General features: G+C 44.4%; 1 protein-coding gene across 1 annotated transcript in view; it reads left to right on the forward strand.

The window, feature by feature from the left end:
- Positions 1–3,495: 3,495 nt before the first annotated feature.
- GALNTL5 (polypeptide N-acetylgalactosaminyltransferase like 5) overlaps positions 3,496–20,006 on the forward strand; it is a 56,560-nt gene continuing 40,049 nt past the window's right edge. Inside the window, 4 exon segments of the mRNA XM_054655361.2 lie at positions 3,496–3,659; positions 6,416–7,914; positions 14,261–14,546; positions 17,977–18,104. Coding sequence (XP_054511336.2) covers positions 7,795–7,914; positions 14,261–14,546; positions 17,977–18,104 — 534 coding nt within the window. The 5' untranslated portion in view covers positions 3,496–3,659; positions 6,416–7,794.

A 20,006-nucleotide genomic window follows, 5' to 3' on the forward strand; every position in this document is an offset into this window, starting at 1 on the left:
ATCCTTTCAGTTACATGAAATTCAATAGCAGGCAAAACTAATATATGGTAAATAAAATCAGAATAGTGCTTGCTTCTGGGGCCAGATGGTAATGGGCACTGACAGCAGAGAAGGACAGTGTAGGAACTTTCTAGGTTCTGTAATTTTTAAAAGGGTTCAGTTACACAGGAGTATGGGCTTGTTAACCTAAGAAACAGAACCAGTAAGAGAAATACATGAAGAAATGTATTGCCAGGAGTTGGCTGGTACACAATGGTAGGGGCTGGCAAGGCAAGTCTGAAATCGGTAGGGCAAGCCCTAAGGAAGGGCTGTTCATGACTCGTTTTCCTTTCTCTTGGGAAAAATCTTGGAAATAAAAATTCTATGGTGTAGCTGCTTTATAAAACAGTCTGGCAATTACTCAAAAAATTAAACCTAGAGTTACCACATGCAACTCTACTCCTATGTGTATACTCAAGAGAACTGAAAACTTATGTCCACTCAGAAATGTGTACAGGAATATTCATAGCAGTACTATTTATAACACCCCCAAAGTGGAAACCAGCTAAATATTCACCAGTTGATGAATAGATAAATAAAATGGGGTATTTTCAAACAACAGCTCATTATTCAGGCATAAAAAGGAATGAAATACTGACAAATGCCGCAACATGGATGAAAGGTGAATTGTACGAGATGTAATATCTCAATTAAAAAATAAAGTTCCAGGCCGGGTGAGGTGGCTCATGCCTGTAATCTCAGCACTGAGGCTGAGGGGAGTGGATCACGAGGTCAGGAGTTCAAGACCAGCCTGGCCAACATGGCGAAACCCCATCTCTACTAAATATGCAAAAATTAGCTGAGCGCAGTGGCGTGCACCTGTAGTCCCAGCTACTTGAGAGGCTGAGGCAGGAGAATGGCAAGAACCCGGGAGGCGGAGCTTGCAGTGAGCTGAGATCTTGCCACTGCACTCCAGCCTGGGCGACAGAGCGAGACTGTCTCAAAAAAAGTTCAGGCACAGTAGATCATGCCTGTAATTGCAGCACTTTGGGAGGCCAAGGTGGGAGGATAGCTTGAGCCCAGGAATTCGAGACCAGCCTGAGCAACATAGCGAGGTCTTGCCTTTACAAAAACTAATATAAAATAAAAAAATTAGCTGGGTGTGTTGGCACATTCCTGCAGTCCCAGCCACTTAAGAGGTTGAGGCAGCAAGATCGCTTCAGCCTGAGAGGTCGAGGCTGCAGTGAGCCATGATCACACCAGCAGTGGTGTGATCCAGCCTGGGCAACAGAGCAAGACTCTGTCTCAAATATATAAATAAAAATATAAATAAATAAACACAATGTGAACTATTGTCCTTGAATACAGTATATGTGCACCTTTCTCAGAAAGAAAGATTTTACTTTATTACACCAACCAAACTGTGTAATGGTTGCAAAACTCCCACAATAAAATCTTTGTCCAAAAGTTGTGTTGACTCACTTTTTTTCCCTCGTGTTTTGAGGATACGACATACATACAGTGAAGTATATACACTTTCAGTGACCAGCCCAATGCACGTTTGTACAAGTAGGCTCCGTGAAGCCTTCACTCCCCCAGATCAAGAAGACCCAGAACATCCCAGCACTCCAAAGGGCTCTCTCTTGCTCCCTCTCAGTAACCAGCAACCCTGTTCTGGTCCCCAAACAGAGCTACTTGTTACTGATAGATAGATAAACTGCTCTATCACTTTAGAGTAGCTTTGCCTTTTCTTGCTCCCTTCCACATGCTGTAGGAATTTGGGTTGTGACATCAGCAAGCCCTCGTTCTGCAGAAACTTCACAGAAATAGAATCGCGCTCTCCCATGAGCTGCTTCGGTCTCACGCCATGTCTGCGAGATGCATCCATGTTGTATGCAGCTGCAGTCTGGTCTTTTTCACTGCTGGTTTGCATTGCATTATATGAATATGCCACAGTGGGTCCATTCTACTACAGATGGACATTTGGGTTTTTTCCAGTTTGAGGCTAATATGAATAAAAGCTTGCTTTTATATTATTAATGGGCAAGAAGGACCTTCCCATCGAGCCTGCAGAAAGGAGACTCATGAATTTGGCTTGGACGTCATTAATGCCCGTCTGTCTGCCCCAGGAGGTCATTATAGCCCATTATGTTGTTACCGAGCAAAAGAGGTCACTGACCCGTGCGCTAGAAGCCAATAAATACTAAGACACTGGGTTTCAGAGAAAAGAAAAGCTTTTCATTGCAAATTGACCAACACGGAGACAGGAGTCCAGCTCAAATCTGTCTCGCCGTGCTGCCTTTAAGGAAATAATTTTATTAGAAAAGGGTTAGAGGGTGGGTTCCGGGATTAGCAGGAGATCGGTGGAAGGAAAGAGGAGGTCTGGCAAGTCCTCAGACATGCGCAGTTATCTCTTCATGCCTCCTCATGGGTGCTGTGTGCAAATCAAATTCCGGGGCAGTTAATACGAAACATGCGTGGAAATTCAGGCTGTGATATCAGCAAGCTCTTTCTGCAGAAACTCCAGTTGGCCATATTGGGTCCAACTGATTTCTGCCAGTTTTGTTATCACTTGTCACAGTTTCAGTATCTACCCCAGGAGGTCACGATTGCCCATTGTGTCTGTCCCAGGAGAGGTTGCGAGAGGTCCCCACCCACCCCCCTTCCAATCACAGACCCTGAAGCAGAGCTTGTCTGGTTTCAGGCAAAACAGAGTCAGCATCCTGAAGCGGGGAGGGTCAAGTCTCCTGGGATGCGTTCAGAAGAAATTTCACAAGCATTTGGCTGAACTTGTGTACTGACATCTAAATGTTGAGTAACGTAGAGTAAAGAATTAAAAGGCAATCAAATAACCCTTTGGCTCATCTTTCAGTTTCTTCATGTTTTCTGAAAGCTTGTTCTTTTTCTTAAGTTTATTTCAAAAATGCTAAAAATTAGCCGGGCGCGGTGGCTCACGCCTGTAATCCCAGCACTTTGGGAGGCCGAGTCGGGCCGATCACGAGGTCAGGAGATGGAGACCATTCTGGCTAACACGATGAAACCCCATCTCTACTAAAAATACAAAAAATTAGCCGGGCGTGGTGGTGGGTGCCTGTAGTCCCAGCTACTCCGGAGGCTGAGACAGGAGAATGGCGTGAATCCGGGAGGCGGAGCTTGCAGTGAGCGGAGATCGCAGAGATCGCAGAGATTGCACCACTGCACTCCAGCCTGGGGGACAGAGCGAGACTCCATCTCAAAAATAAATAAATAAATAAATAAATATAAAAAGCTAAAAATTAGGCCTTGCCTAGAGAAGACAGTCACCCTGGATTCTAGCCTCACCTAATATGAGGCTTTCCCTATTTTCTCAGCTGAGGGGTAAGGACCCTTAGGACCTTGGAACTCCTGGATTCCACCTGCTGGTTGGAGCTTACAGGCAGGGGCCCCTGTGGGGCTGTGACGCCCTGTGTGATGTCATCAGGCTTTGTGAGGCGGACTGTACTGCCCTTTGAGTACTACTGTGTGGCCCGGCAACCCAGCACAACCAGGTATCTGCTTGGAACCCAGCCACCATAAAGCCTGCTAGCTAAAAAAAATTTTACATCTCTCAGTTCATTCGGCACAGACCCCTGCCTCATTCACCTGTGACTCTGCTTGGAAAATTCGTCAGTTACAAAGAAGCCAATGCAATTATCTCAAGGGTAGGTGAAGTGAGCCCCATGTGCTAGAAGTGGGAAGAAAGATGGGGGGAAACGTCTTTCACTTTGAATCAGCGGAAGCAGTACATCAAATCACTGCGTCTTGAAGGAGGTGCTAGCTCTGGGGATTAGGTTTAAGAAGATTTATTTTATTTTTTAAAGAAGGAGTAGCCTCCAAGCTGATTACACCACCCTAAACGTGGACTGGGCATTGTAATGGCTTTAGTTCATGAAAAATAGGGAAACTTTTCATTACATGTGTCTTTATGCTGGTAATGTTTATACAGTGACTGTATTACTTATTTGAAAAAAAATAGGGAAATAAAGGCCCTTAGCAGTGTCATAAAGTCCTAGATCTTATATGGAGATCAGTATTAAGATGGTCCTAGGAAAGCTAGGGGTTAAAAAATGCTGATTATAAACTGGGCACGGCAGCTGGCATCTGTAATTCCAGCTCCTGGGAGGCTAAGGTGGCAGGACCATGTGAGTCCAGGGGTTCAAGATCAGCTTGGATGAAAGAGTGAGACTCTGTCTCGAGAAAAAAAAAAAGAAAAAAAGTGTTGATTATTGACAGAAGAATTAGTTGTGATATTATCTAAAGCATGGTCATGTTTTCCTGATTCAATAGACTCGTATTTTTTTAAAAACTTGGCCAGGCACGGTAGCTCACGCCTGTAATCCCAGCACTTTTGGGGGCCAAGGCAGAAGGATCACTTGAGCTCAGGAGTTTGAGACCAGCCTGGGCAACATAGCAAGACCTCATCTCTATTTAAAAAAAAAAAAAAAAACAGGCGTGGTGGCACTCACCAGCCTGTAGTACCGGCTACTTGGGAGGCTGAAAGAGGAGGATCATTTGAGCCTGGGAAGTCAAGGCTGCAGTGAGCTGTAATTGGGCTACTGCACCCCAACCTGAGCAACAGAGCGAGACCCTGTCTCAAAAAAAAAAAAAGAAAAGAAAAAATAAAGAAAGAAACTCAATGACTGTAAATGCAGATTTAGGCTAGGGTTTTGGGGTGCTGGCGGGGGCATGTTGGTGACTATTAGCTGCATTCTTTTCTCTACAGGATTCTTTTGATCATCTGCTAAGTCTCTTTAATGCACTTAAAATTTTATTTGCTGTACATATGAATCCTCATTGAAATATATTTTACAAATTCTGTGCTTTTCTAGCATTGAATTCAGCATATTTTAGTGAAGAAAATAACTGAACATGGTTTTCTTCTGAAGACACAAAGTCCAAAGGCTAATCACACACCTCTTACATCGATCTCTTGGTAGAGGGGTTTTCTGTGTTTTGTGGGAGTATAGGGGGTGGGTTGGGAGGTGAGGTGCTTGTCACAGAGAAAACATAATATAAGAACTCATATTAGTAAAATAAGAAAATTAAGGAGGTTGGGGATATGTTCATAAGTGTTCACGTCTAAAGAGAATTCCCCCCAAGTTTTCCTGATGTATTAGAATCTTTCTAGAGAATAATTTATTTTTCAGTAATAATCCTATTGAGACAGGATTCTTTCAATGTCACTTTGCCAGCTGGACATTTCCCGGCTGGCAGCACCCGTCCCTGGGCCTCGCTTGGCTCTGGGCTCACCTCTGGGCTTGCTCTCCCCACTGGACGCAGCAGGCTGCACTCGGCTGGCACTACCGATCTAGATTCTGCACGCACACACCGCTCTGTGCTTAGCCCATGGCTGGTCTGAGTGTGCCACAACCATCTTCCACCTTGGGCACCAGCATCTGGATGAGGGGGAACATGGTGGTGCCTGAAAACTCAGAGATGCCAACCACCACAGAGCCCCAAGGGGTGTTACGGCTCTCACCTGGGGAGTCCCAAGGTCTGAGCCCCCAAGGACTGTTACAGCTCTCTCTCTCCTTCCTGCCACCTGCAGCATGGTGAAACGGGGTTGGGGAGGGGGGTGTGTTATGGCTTGTTTGGTTGCGGCAAACAGTGCAATGGGTGTGTTGCAGCTCATTTGTGCTACAGCTCATTCTGTCCCACCATCCTGCTCCAGCCCACTCCTCCTAGGCTGGCCCAGCCCTACCACCACTTCCCATGATGTGGGGTGGCCATCTGGCACTGGCAGAAGGTGGGAAGGTTACAGTGTTACAGCTCCTTTTGCACCCATCATTCGGTGGGTCCCAGGTCCTTGTCCTGCGTCCAAGAAGAATGAGGTTACACAGACACTGGAGAGTCAGCAAGGCAGAGAAGGGTTTTATTGAGCAACAGAACAGCTCTTGACACAAGAGGGGATCCAAAGTGGGTAGCCCTCTGTGTGAGAGGGGGCTCAAAGATGGATAGTCCCAACATGGGGCTGAGTCTGGGGTTTTCATGGGCTCAGAATGGGGAAGTACATGCTGGAAAGAGCACCAGTCCTTCCAGGTGGGCCTGGAAATAACACCATTTGATTGGCTACAAGGCATTGAGGAAGTTCTCACTCCGGTCATGGACTCTGGCAACTCAGTTTTCAGGCTTTAAGCTGTCTTTGGCTTGAAGGTTGGATTTCACTGGGGACCTGCCCCTCTCTGCCTAGGAATTTGTCTGTCTCCTGTTGCTATCACTATCATATTAGTGCATGTGTTTATTTTGTATATTACATTTGGTTGTCTCCCCTTACCTTTTTTTTTAACTAGTTTCTAATTGCTTTTGGTTTTTGGAGAAAGTTGACATGGATGTTAACTTTAGATAACTTTAAAATTTAGATATTTAATAGGGAGATATGGTGGTAATGTAAATTAAAACAGCTTTATTCTCTTTTCAGGTGTCCTAATTCGCCATTTTCCCTAGTTAGAAGTTGCCTTCTTCTCTTTATATATTTGATACTTTTAATTGGCATAATCAAATATTTCATTTGTAAAGCGCTATTTATTCAATCAATGAATCTCTATTTTGCACCCAGGATCTTGGCCAGAGTGTTAAAGCCTGTGTCCTGGGGGATATTCCTGTTGTAATAAATGCTCCCAAATCAAAATTTACATTCCCCCTCCCTTAATCTGTATCCTCTGGACTCAGTCCCATATATACACCCTGCGTGCCTGCTGGTTCAAGATGGCTGATTCTGCAGCTCCTTTGGGAACACTCTCCTTCTTCCCTTAGCAGGGTAGCACTTTCCCACACAGGCTAAGTTGTAATGTGACCCTACTTATTGATCTGGTGGCCAGGAGGGTACTGGGGGGAAGGTCCTGAGGCAGGGCACGTGTTGCCTTGCAAAGCAGAGGAGGAGAGCTAGCCTTGTTGGGGAGCAGTGGGCCATTTCTGTGGGCTCAGAGGGTTCCTGTGGACCTGGGCCTTCCAGGTCTCTGGCGTGTCTCTACCCAGACATCCCCATCCCACGTGTCAGAGCCTTCCTCCTTCCCTGGATAGAAGACCAGCCAGGCTTGAGAATTCAACCTGCCCTGGAGTTCTGCTGCCCCGATAATCAGGCCCTGGGCATGATCCTCAACTCTCCCCGCCCTTGGGTTGTAGGAAATGAGATCCTTCATATGCTAACAAGGGCCTCTGACTCTGTTAATTTGCTTTAAATTGGTGATTACCACCCTCAGCCTTCCTTGCCTTTTTCAGATGCAACCGTGGCATCCGGCAATAGCCATCTACCTTGCAATATTTATAATTACTCCTCCCTGTTCCTCAGTCAAGCGCACCAACCAGAACATTCCTTTCCACCTATATTCCATCCTGATTCACAGCCAGTGAGATTTTAACAAGCACATATCAGCCACAGTGTGCCAGGGGCTTTCAGAACACCACCTTTCCACCAGCAATGGGATGCTCAGGGCCAGCCGCCTGGAGGGTGGCTTAGCCCTAAAATCCCCTTTACAGCCCATTTTCCTGGACCATTAGCAACCATCATACTAGGTCAAGTTCCCCAGGAAAAAGACTCTTAGACTAAGATTTGCATGGAAAACTTTATTCGGAGCAGATCTGGGGACAAACACTGCAAGGCAGGGACACAAGTAGGTTCAATCAGAGGAAGAGGCTAGATGGCAGTGCAGCTTCCAGAAGAGACTCCACCCACCCCACAGGCAGCTTGCGCTCTCCAGAGTCCCCCCAGATAGACAAGGGAGCTGCACCCATTGACCAGTCTTTGAATGTGAGATCCCCAGGGAGGGGGACACTTGGGCAAAGCGGCTTGCCTCGGTCATGAGCTGTGAGCCTGTGGCAGCTACTTCTCATGGCAGCTGGGAGAATGGGTGTCTCTGCCCTGAAGGCGGTGTCTGGGTAGCGCAGCACAGCATCCCATGTAGAAGACATCTTGTCCAGGTGAGTTCAAGTCTCTTTGAGGGGACAATGTCCTATTCTGGTGGTTTGATGCCATGGAATTGCTCTGGATACCAAGTTCTGTCAAGCAGCGTGGGTTTCCTACTGAAGCTACAATGTATATGCAAGCCAGTTCCTGGGACATGCCTAAGGTCAAAACCGTAGAAGTCAAAGCCAAGCAGGGGGCGTGTGCCTATAGCTCCAGCACTTTGGGAGGCCAAAGACGGAGGATCACTTGAAGCCAGGAGTTCGAGGCTGCAGTGAGCTATGATCATGCCAACTGCACTCCAGCCTGGGTGACAGAGTGAGACACCAACTCACAAACAAAACAAAGCTGTGCACAGTGGCTCACACCTGTAATCCCAGCACTTTGGGATTAATCCCTTGGGAGGCCAAGGCAGGCAGATTGCTTGAGCTCAGGAGTTCGAAACCAGCCTGGGTAACATGGCAAAACGCCAACTCTACAAAAAAAAAAATACAAAAACTAGCCGGGTGTGGTGGTGGGCACCCGTAGTCCCAACTACCTGGGAGCCTGAGGTGGGAGGATCGCTTGAGCCAGGGAGGTAGGTCAAGGCTGCAGTGAGCCAAGATTGCACCACTGCACTCCGGCCTGGGTGACAGAGCTAGACCCTTTCTCAAAACAAAACTGTAGAAGCCAAATTCTGTTCTCAAGTTAGAGAGAGGACAAAAATGGGAGACAATACTAAAGGTTCAAAGGCCAAGAGGACACTTGAGCAAATCAGAGTGTGGGTCGAAGGAGGACAGACGCTGAGGGTCCTAGAGCTTGGACTTACCTGCAGGGCCTAAGGCTCATTTCAGGGATTACCTTTTCCAGGTGCAGGGATGACATGTGATGGAAAGGGGCAGGGTCCAGGGGACAAGTGGCTGATGTATTCTTGTGTTTACCAGTATCCATGCTGTTTGATATGGTTTGTTTGCATTTCTAATCTGTTTAGAAAATCTTTATTTTAAAAATATTTTTCAGTGTAATGCATACATATAAAAAATAAAATAAAAACAAAATCTTATAAAGAAAATCAGCAGGTCCCTGCCCAATTCCTGCCCAGCCCCCAGTTCAACTCCCTCTTACAATCACTTTTGACTCTTCAATCTGTTTCTTATGATAGTTACCTTCTTCTTTTTTTTTTTTTTTAATGGAGTCTCTCGCTCTGTTGCCCAGGCTGGAGTGCAGTGGTGTGATCTCGGCTTACTGCAACCTCCAACTCCCAGGTTGAAGCGATTCTCCTGCCTCAGCCTCCTGAGTAGTTGAGATTACAGGCGTGTGCCACCACACACAGCTAATTTTTGTATTTTCAGTAGAGACAGGGTTTTACCATGTTGGTCAGGCTGGTCTTGAACTCCTGACCTCGTGATCCACCCACCTCAGCTTCCCAAAGTGCTGGGATTACAGACCTGAGCCACAGAGCCCAGCCCACCTTCATATTTTAAATGGAGTTCTTAGACTTCTATTTTTTAATTAATTTTATACATCAACTTCATTTTTATTACATGACCTCCATTTCTTCTAGTTTATTTTTCCTTAAAAAAGTCTGTGTGATTTTCTTTCTTTTTTTTTTTTTTTTGGTTAATGCAGTAATCAGTGTTTGCATCTTACCACTCTGTAAATACTGTTCCTTAATTTTTACCATCAGCTGTGTCATCCACCTAAACTTCTCCATCCCACATACTCTTCCTCTCAACGGGGTTGCATTCAATGTCCTGGGTCCATGTCTGGGTTTTTTTTGTTTGTTTGTTTGTTTGTTTAATAGACAGAGTCTTGCTCTGTCTCCCAGACTGGAGTGCGGTGGCATGATCTCAGCTCACTGCAACCTCCACCTCCCGGGTTCACACAATTCTCTTCCTCCAGCCTCCCAAGTAGCTGGGATTACAGGAGCCCACCACCATGCCCAGCTAATTTTTCTATTTTTAGTAGAGACAAGCTTTCACCATGTTGGCCAGTCTGGTCTCGAACTCCTGACCTCAAGTGATCCACCCACCTCGGCCTCCCAAAGTGCTGGGATTCCAGGAGTGAGCCACCATGCCCGGCCCATGTCTTCTTTATTTGCTTTTTCCTTTATTGCCATTTGCAATCCACAGGTAGTTTCCCCAAAAAAAGAATACATGAAGAGTAATTTTTGTGAGCCCTTTACATAGCTGAAAATATTTTTATTCCACTCCCAAGCTTGATTAAATTTTGACTAGATCAAGAATTGATGCATAAAATTTCAAGCTGTTTTATAGTTTCACAATCCAGTGTTGCTGTTGAGAAGTTTGATGTCATTTTGACACTCTTTCTAGTCTCGTTCATTATGTGGGGCATTCTGTGGGCCCCTTTAGTTCTGCAAATGTTTGTATGATCGCGTTGACAATTTCCTCTCCATTTTTCTCTCATCACTTTGTGGAACTCATTACTGGGTAGATGTTCTTTCTGCCTTCTAGAAGGAAACACCACAGGACTCAACTTTCTCTTAGGCTTCCCTCTGCCATTTTCTTGTGCATTTCAAAATATTCCTTTCCCACCATTTTTCTAATGATTTTTATTATGTATTTATTTTGAGACGGAGTCTCACTGTGTTGCCCAGGCTGAAGTGCAGTGGCACAATCTAGGCTCACTGCAATCTCGGCCTCCCGGGTTCAAGCCATTCTCGTGCCTCAGCCTCCCGAGTAGCTGGGATTATAGACGTGGGCAATCATGCCCAGCTAATCTTTGTATTTTTAGTAGAGATGGGGTCTCACCATGTTGGCCAGGCTGGTCTCCAACTCCTCACCTCAAGTGATCCGCCCACCTCGGCCTCTGAAAGTGCTGGGATTACAGGCATGAGCCACTGCGCCTGGCCATTTATTCTAATTTTTAAATGTGAACAATCATGTTTTAAATTGCAGCTTCCCCTTTTTATTCTCTCAATGCTCCTTTTTGATAGCCTGTTCCTCTGGTTGTATGAGTGTAGCACCTTCTTTGATCTCTCTGAGCAACCAACATCAATGTTTTGATATTTTCAAAGTTCTCATTTCTTTCTTCCCCTTTCTGGTTCTATTTGCATTTTCTTTCCTTCTGGAGGCTTTCCTCAAATGTCTCAGGCAATCCTTGGCAGCTGTAGGAGTCAGCTCCGGCTGCCATAACCAAGTCCAACAGACTGGGAGGCTTGGCCAACTCTGATTTTCCTACAGTTCTGGAGGCTGGAGTCGGCATCCAGCTGCTGGCAGGTTTGGTTTCCCCGAGGTCTGTCTTCAGGGCTTGCAGGTGGTTGCCTTCGTGCTGTGCCCTCACCGGTCTTTTCTCTGTGCAAGCACCTGCCTGGGGACTCTTCCTCTTCCCATAAGGACACTGGTCCTATTGGAATTGGGCCCACCCTGTGACCTCATATAACCATAATTACCTCTTTAAAAGCTCTGTCTCCAAATGCAGTCGCACTGGGGCTTGGTGCTTCCACATGTGAGTTGCAGGGGGACACAGTTCCGTTCATTGCAGCATTCGATTCTGATATGGTTTGGCTGTGTCCCCACCCAAATCTCATCTTGAATTCCCACGTGCTGTGTGAGGAACCCAGGGGTAGGTCATTGAATCATGGGGGCAGGTCTTCCCCATGTTGTTCTCGTGAGAGTGAGTAAGTCTCACGAGATCTGATGGTTCTATCAGGGGGAATTTCCCTGCACAAACTCTCTCTTTGCCTGCTGCCATCCATGGTGTGGCTTGCTCCTCCTTGCCTTCCACCCTGATTGTGAGGCCTCCCCAGCCACGTGGAACTGTAAGTCCATTAAACCCCTTTTCCTGTATAAATTACCCAGCCTCGGGTATCTTTATCAGTGTCGTGAAAACAGACTAATACAGATTCCAATCCCAAAGTGAGATGCCAACCAGCTGATTGGAATAGCTGAGTGTTGGGCCGACCTTGGCCACAGGTGTGCTGTCTTCAGGGGGATGACCCAGGGAGCCGCCTGCCTTATTGGAAGCTCTTACATTTCAGCATGTGGAGGTCTTTTCTCCAGGCCCTGTCTTCTCATCCCAGAACAATTCTATCAATCCCACCTCAGACATAGCAACCTGGCTGCCGGGATCCTGTGTGGGAGGAAGGGAAGAGGACAGATGGACCCAGACACTCCACATCCACATATTCTAAGTGACACTCTTGGTTTTAGCCCCAAGTTTTCCTTTGTAGAGGCTCAGCCTCTACCAGTCTACTTCTCCAAAGAAGAAACCACTCTGACTCCTGCCTGGATTTTGCTGTGCAGGGCTGGGCGAAGAGAGCTGACTATTCTGGATACTAACATGTGGCTTTCCCCAAGCCCAAAGCCATGTGTCCACTGACTCACCAGGGGCCTCCAAGCCCCAAGCTGCTCCAGGGTTAGCAGCCTTGTTTCCACATCAGAGTCCTCTGTCTTTCCAAATTGTTACCACACGTCCAATAACGTTCTCGCCTCCAGACGTGTTAAAATCTCATGTGCATTGATGTTCCCTCTACCGCTCTCTTTTCCCATGAGAGTTTTTAGCTTTATTCTTATTCACAGTTGAGTCAAGAGGGAGAGAAGACACACACACATTCAATCTATCATCTTTAAAGGAAACCTCGCAAGACTTTCTTCTTTCTTTTTAAAATAAATTACAATTTCAAACAGAAGGAAAATATAGAGAAAAATATCATGAGCACTCTGTGTTCTCATTTATCAAGCTCAATCAGATCACATCATTTTGCCACATTTTCTTCAGAGCTTAATTTAAAAATCAGCGTTAACAGTAGGAGGCTGGACATGGTGGCTCACACCTGTAATCCCAACACTTCGTGAGGCTAAGGCGGCAGAATTGCTTGAGCCCAGGAGTTCAAGGCCAGCCTGGGCAACATAGTGAGACCTTGTCTATACAAAAAAAATAATAATAATAATTAGCCACACGTGGTGGCATGTGCCTGTGGTCTCAGCTATTCAGGAAGCTGAGGTAGGAAGATCACTTGAGCCCAGAAAATCAAGGCTGCAGTAAGCCATGTTTGTGCCACTGCACTCTAGCCTGGGTGAGGGGAGTGAGACCCAGTCTCAAAAAAAAGGGATACAGTAGGAGTTGTTTATTCTCTTCCCCCCCACCGTGGAGGTAATCACTGTTATGTAAATTCACTATCATATATATATATAATCACTATTATGTAAATTTGGGTACATCATTCACATGCATGGTTTTTTTCCCATGCATTTGCTACATATTGGTGTACCCATAAATAATTGCACTGCTTTTCATGTTTTCCAAATTTATATCACACCCTCCTTGCTTTTTGCACATGATGTTTTTTAGGCTTTACAGCACTAGTACACATAGCTCCAGCTGATTCATTTCCATCATTGAAAGAGTAGCCTCACTTTATTAGTTCTCCTGTTGAGGGAAACTTCAGTTGCATCTAGTTTTCTTTTGTTCTTTTCTTTCTTTTTTTTTTTTTTGGTTTGAGACGGAGTTTCATTCTTGTTGCCCAGGCTAGAGTGCAGTGGTGCGATCTTGGCTCACTGCAACCTCCGCTTCCCAGGTTTAAGCGATTTTCCTGCCTCAGCCTCCTGAGTAGCTGGGATTACAGGTGCCTGCCACAATGCCCGGCTAATTTTTTGTATTTTTAGCAGAGACAGGATTTCACCATATTGGCCAAGCTGGTCTCGAACTCCTGACCTCAGGTGATCCACCTGCCTCGGCCTCCCAAAATACTGGGATTACAGGCATGAGCCACCACACCCGGCCAGTGTCTAGTTTTCATTATGACAAACATTACTTCAATAAACATTCTTGTACCTGTCTCATGATACAACTCTTTAGATGAGAGCTGCAATTTATGAGTCTCTTTAGGATATATCCCTAAAGATGGAATTGCTTTGTCATATCATATACATATCTTCAACATGACTAGATATTGCCAAAACGATTGTGCCATTGTGCCATCCATCAGTGGTGGGCCATAGTACTCACTGCTCCCTTTATTTCCAGCATGTGATTGTGTGTTTTTACATTTTTAACAAGCTGCTTGAAGTCAAATCAGATTTTTTAGAGATCCATACTATCACTCCAAGGTAGACTGGATATGGATAAGGGATGAGTAAGCCTTCTTTGATGGTATTTCCTATATGCACATGAGTATGGGCCAATGACTTGAAATGACACCGTATGTTTTATAAGCATGTTATACATTTTGATGTTAAGTAATCTTAGGAATATCAGTTTTAGGAATTTGTGCTAATAGAAATAAGGACACACTTTATGTATATGATAAGGGCCATCAACGTGATTGTTTTTAAAACACTAAAAATGGAATTTAAGCCAAGTAGGTGATCTACAAACCATTGGAATATCTAATGCTGCTTCTCTTAAATCATTCTGATTTAGGAAATTGAAAAATGGACCTTTGAAAATGCTAGATTTACAATGAGAAATGCCATAATTCAAGGTTTATTCTATGGGTCCTTGACATTTGGGATCTGGACAGCTCTGTTATTCATATATTTGCACCATAATCATGTGAGCAGCTGGCAGAAGAAAAGCCAGGAGCCTCTGTCAGCTTGGTCCCCTGGAAAAAAAGTGCATCAGCCAATTATCTATGGCTCAGAGCAAATACCAAAACCTCATGTAATAGTCAAAAGGACTGATGAAGATAAAGCAAAGTCTATGTTAGGTAAGTATTTGGATTTTTTTCCGTTAGCCATTTGAAGGGGAAAATGTACAACAATATTTAATATTTGGAAGAGTACGAGAATATCCTTTTTAAAGCAATTTACTTTTTAAGATATAAATTATTTTATATACGTGTATATATCTATACATAGAAAATAATAAAACAAGTATGCATGTATTTACCACTTAAATATATCATTTTAAATATAGTTTTGCTATATTTGCTTCAGAGAGCTTTCTGTTTTTCCAAGAAATAAGTTGTAATAGTACAGTAAAAACTCTACCTCCCTCCCGTCCCCACGCCACCCTCAGAGGTTGTCTGACCTGAATTGATGGGTGTCTTTCTCATGCATGTCTTTCCACTTCCTCTGTATATTATCCCTAAGCAAAATATTGTGTTCCATATTTTTAATATATTTTTAGGTATTCTGATACACATATCTTTTTGGAATTTGCTTTTGTCCCTCATCACTATGTTTGTAAGATTATTTTTCCATGTTCCCACACGTGTAGACCTAGTTTTGCCAGGCATGGTGGCTCACACATGTAATCTCGACACTTTGGGAGGCCAAGGCAGGAGGATCACTTGAGGCCAGGAGTTCAAGACCTGCCTGGGGAACATAGCAAGACCCCAACTCAACAAAAATAGTAATAAAAACTAGCCAGGTGTGGTGGTGCATGCCTGCAGTCCCAGCTACTTGGAGAGCTGAGGTGGAAGGATCGCTTGAGCCCAGGAAGTCAAGGTTACAGTGAGCTATGATTGGGCCACTATACTCCAGCCTGGGCAACAGAGTGAGATGCTGTCTCAAAAATAAATAAATAAATAAAATACAAATATGAAGACCTAGTTTAACAAAATAAACCCAAAGAAAGATGAAGAAAATAAGGGTAGAAATGAAAGCCTTAACACACAGGCCTACTATTTCTGTGGATCCCTGCTCTGAACGGCCCTCCCACTAGATGACTAGGTAGGTGTGGGCCTGAATCCCTACCCTAAGCACTACTCCAGCGTGTGACACACAACAGCCCCTTGGCAGGTCTCCTGCTCATTTCCCCGAGGTCACACCCTAATTCTGGCTCTCAGTCTTACCACTCGGATGGTGAGAGAAAGGAGAGAAACAGCAAACCAAGGGTGAGTGCCAGGGGGACAGTGTTGCTTTCTGGGATGTGAGTAGAACCTGATTCTCTGCCAAGTGAAACAAGTATTGGGTTGGCCAAACTGTTTCCCAAAGTAGCTGGGCCACTTTACGTGAGTGTACGAGAATCCCATTTTCTCTGGATCTTTGCCAACACTTGACATGGTCCAGTTTTTAAATTTTAGTTATTCTAATGGGTGAGTAAAGCCATCACTTTGGTCTTAATTTGTATTTCCCTGATGACTAATGATTTTGAGCACATTTTCATGTGCTTGATAACCACTCATATATTGTCTTTTGTAGAGTATCTTTTGGGATCTTTTGTCTATTTTTAAATGGCATGTTTTCTTAATTTTTAAGACTTCTTTATATATTCTAAATTCAAGTTTCTTGATATGTGAGTTTCAAATGTTTTGGACAAATACGTAGTTTGTCTTTTTATTCTCTTTAATGGTGTTATTCAAAAAGCACAATTTTACATTTTAAAATTTTCGGTTTCTTATTTTTCATAAGTTCCCAAAATGCCTCACAATGTTACATTTTGGTGCTGTTCAATTCATCCCATTTTCTTTTATGATTTATGGTTTTTATGTTTCATCTGAGAAACCTTTGCTTACCTCAAGTTCACAAAGATTTCTTTCTATGTTTTCTTTTGGAAATGAATTTAAAGTTTTAGGTTTCACATTAAGGCCATGATCTATTTCGAGTTAATTTTTGTGATGATGTGAGGTAAGAATAAATGCTCATTTTTTCCATATGGATATTGTGAGAAACAAACTCACCCATCCAAACCCAATGAATGGACTCAGAGACCCAGAGAATAGTGAAAGTGAGACTTTTAATGGCGGTGATGCAAGATCGGGTGTCTGGCACGCAGACACAGCCAGCAGTTTCAACCAGCAATGTATCCCCTAGTGCGCAGATCCCTCCCCGGTTCCTCATAGACTGAGTACTATGAGGTCACGATCTTCCCGGACGTCGCCTATTGATTGTTAGACAGGGACTTCAAGTGTGTTCTTTAGGGTCTTTCTGCTGCATTTTATTGCAGCCCACAATGCATTGCAACTCTCTCAGGCCTCTTCAAACATTTGATTTATGGCCCTAGTGGCTGCACTTAGCTGATAAGAAAGGGTACAATTACCTATGTTACAAGCTAAACAAAACTAAATTTTTGTTTTGTTTTGTTTTTGAGATGGAGTCTCGCTCTGTCGCCCAAGCTGGAGTGCAGTGGCACAATCTCGGCTCACTGCAAGCTCCGCCTCCTGGGTTCACGCCATTCTCCTGCCTCAGCCTCCCGAGTAGCTGGGATTACAGGCACCAGCCGCCACGCCTGGCTATTTTTTTTGTATTTTTAGGAGAGACGGGGTTTCACCGTGTTAGCCAGGATGGTGTTGATCTCCTGACCTCGTGATCCACCCACCTTGGCCTCCCAAAGTGCTGGGACTACAGGCGTGAGCCACCGCGCCCGGCCCCAAAACTGAATTCTTTGGTGGGTGGGGAGGGGGTAGTTGGGGGGGCCCCCACCAATAGACGCCTGGCCGCTGGGTGAAAGGGAAAGCAGGAAGGGGCGGGGGGGGGGGGGGCTCAGTACATTCTGCTTCTTTATCTCCCTATTTCCATGTAGCCTGCTTAAACCTATACTAAGCCACTTAGAATTGAAAATGGACCATCACATATAGATTATTTTCTACAGATAATCCAACACCATTTGTTGATAAACTTCCCTTTCCCCACTGATACAATCAGAATATTTATCCCTCCATGTCTCATGTTGAAATTTGTCCCACAATGTTGAAGGTGGAGCCTGGCAGGATGTGTTTGGGTTACGTGGCCAGATCCCTCATGAATGGCTTGGTGCCTGCCTACAGTAATGAGATCTCCTTCTATTAGCTCATGGGAAAGCTGGTCGTTTCAAGAGCCTGGCATGCCCCGCTCCTTGCTCCCTCTCTCACCACGTGACCTGCCTGTTTCCCTTTTACCTCCTGCCAAGATTGGAAGCTTCCTGAGGCCCCCACCAGGAGCAGATGCTGGCTCAATGCTTCCTGCAGAACTGTGAGCCAAATAAATCTCTTTTCTTTATAAATTACCCAGCCTCAGGTATTCCTTTATAGCAATGCAAAATGTACTAAAACACCCACCTTTGCCAAGAATTATTTGACCATTTTTGCACAGATTGATTTCTGAATTCTATTCTGGTTCTTTTAAAAAATTGTTTTGGTTATTCTAGATCTTTCCTTTCCTGCATCACTGCTAGTAAGGCTTTACTTACATGATTCTAATTACATTTTCTTGCAGGTACAGATTTTAACCATACAAACCCAGAACTTCGTAAAGAACTTTTAAAATATGGATTTAATGTGATTATCAGTAGAAGCTTGGGCATCGAAAGAGAAGTGCCAGATACCGGGAGTAAAATGCATCTTGTCTCTCTCTTTCTCTCATTCTCTAGATAGATAGATAGATAGATAGATAGATAGATAGATAGATAGATAGATGATTGATAGATGGATAGAAAACAGTTACTAACCAGATTTTAATTTGATCATACTAGAAATGTTATAGATTCCTATTTTTAGGACTTGAAGTCAGATAATGTCAAGATTCTATTTCAAGATTCTAATGCTTATAGTGTAGAGAATATCTTCTTTGTGGGCACAAAATGTGTTCTAGAGGCTTCCAAGAATTGAGTTACCCACAGATCTTTTTATTAAATCACCAATAAGGGCTTCTGGCCAAAGGGGCATTCATTCCTGATAGAAAATGCTCTGGACAGCTACCTTTTATTCCCCAAAATTTACTTTTTTCAAAAAAATTGTTCCTTCAATTGTTGCATTAATAATTATTATGTTAATGATTAACATAATCATTGTTATGTGATAAAATACACATAACATAAAATTTGCCATTTTAATCCTTTTTAAATGTACAATACAGACATTCACATTGTGCAGCCATCGATACCATCCATCTCCAGAACTCTCTCACCATCCCAAACTGAAATTCTGTACCTGATATGGTTTGGCTCTATGTCCCCACCCAAATCTTGTCTTGAGTTGTAATCCCAGGTGTCAAGGGAGGGACCTGGTGGAAGGTGATTGGATCATGGGGGTGGTTTCCCTCATGCTGTTCTCATGATAGTGAGGGAGTTCTCATGAGACCTGATGATTTTAAAAGTAGCAGTTTCCCCTGCATTCTCTCTCTCTCTCTCCTGCCACCATGTAAGACATGCCTTGCTTTCCCTTCACCTTCTACCATGATTGTAAGTTTCCTGAGGCTTCCCAGCCATGTGGAACTGAGTCAATTAAACCTCTTTTGTTTAGCGATTACCCAGTCTCAGGTAGAATCTTTATAGCAGTGTGAAAATGGATTAATACAGAAAATAGGTACCAGGAGTGGGGCACTGCTATAAAGATACCTAAAAATGTAGAAGCAACTTGGGAACTGGGTAACAGGCAGAGGTTGGAATAGTTTGGAGGTCTCAGAAGAAAAGAGGAAGATGTGGGAAAGTTTGGAATTTCCTAGAGACTTGTTGAATGGCTTTGGTAAAAATGCTGATAGTGATAAGGACAATGAAGTCCAGGCTGAGGTGGTCTCAGATGGAGATGAGGAACTTGTTGAGAAATGGAGTAAAGGTGACTCTTGTTATGCTTTAGCAAAGAGACTGGTGGCATTTTGCCCCTACCCTAGAGATCTATGGAACTTTGAACTTCAGGTTTGGAAAATTTGCAGGTGACTATATGGTAGAAAAGAAAAACCCATTTTCTGGGGAGAAATTCAAGCCCAATCCAGCTGCAGAAATTTGCATAAGTAATGAGGAGCTGAATGTTAATAGCCAAGACAATGGGGAAAATGTCTCCAGGGCATTTCAGAGATCTTCATGGCAACTCCTCCCATCACAGGCCCAGAGGCCTAGAAGGAAAAATGATTTTGTTGGCCAGGCCCAGGGCCCTGCTGTTCTGTGCAGCACTGGGACAAGGTGCCCTGTGTCCCAGCCACTCCAGCTCCAGCCATGGCCAAAAGGGACCAAAGTACAACTAAGGCTGTGGTTTCAGAGGTTGCAAGCTCCAAGCCTTGGTGGCTTCCATGTGGTATTGGGCCTGTGGTGCACAGAAGACAAGAGTTGAGCTTTGGGAGCCTCCACCTAGAATTCAGAGGATATATGGAAACACCTGGATGTCCAGGCAGAAGCCTGCTGCGGGGGCAGAGCCCTCGTGGAGAACCTCTACTAGGGTAATGCAGAGGTGAAATGTGGGGATGGAGACACCAAACATAGTCCCCACTGGGGCAATGCCTAGTGGAGCTGTGAGAAGAGGACCACCTTCCTT

Source organism: Pan troglodytes, chromosome 6 (genome assembly GCF_028858775.2).
Source record: "Pan troglodytes isolate AG18354 chromosome 6, NHGRI_mPanTro3-v2.0_pri, whole genome shotgun sequence".
In the NCBI taxonomy this organism is placed as follows: Eukaryota; Metazoa; Chordata; class Mammalia; order Primates; family Hominidae; genus Pan; species Pan troglodytes.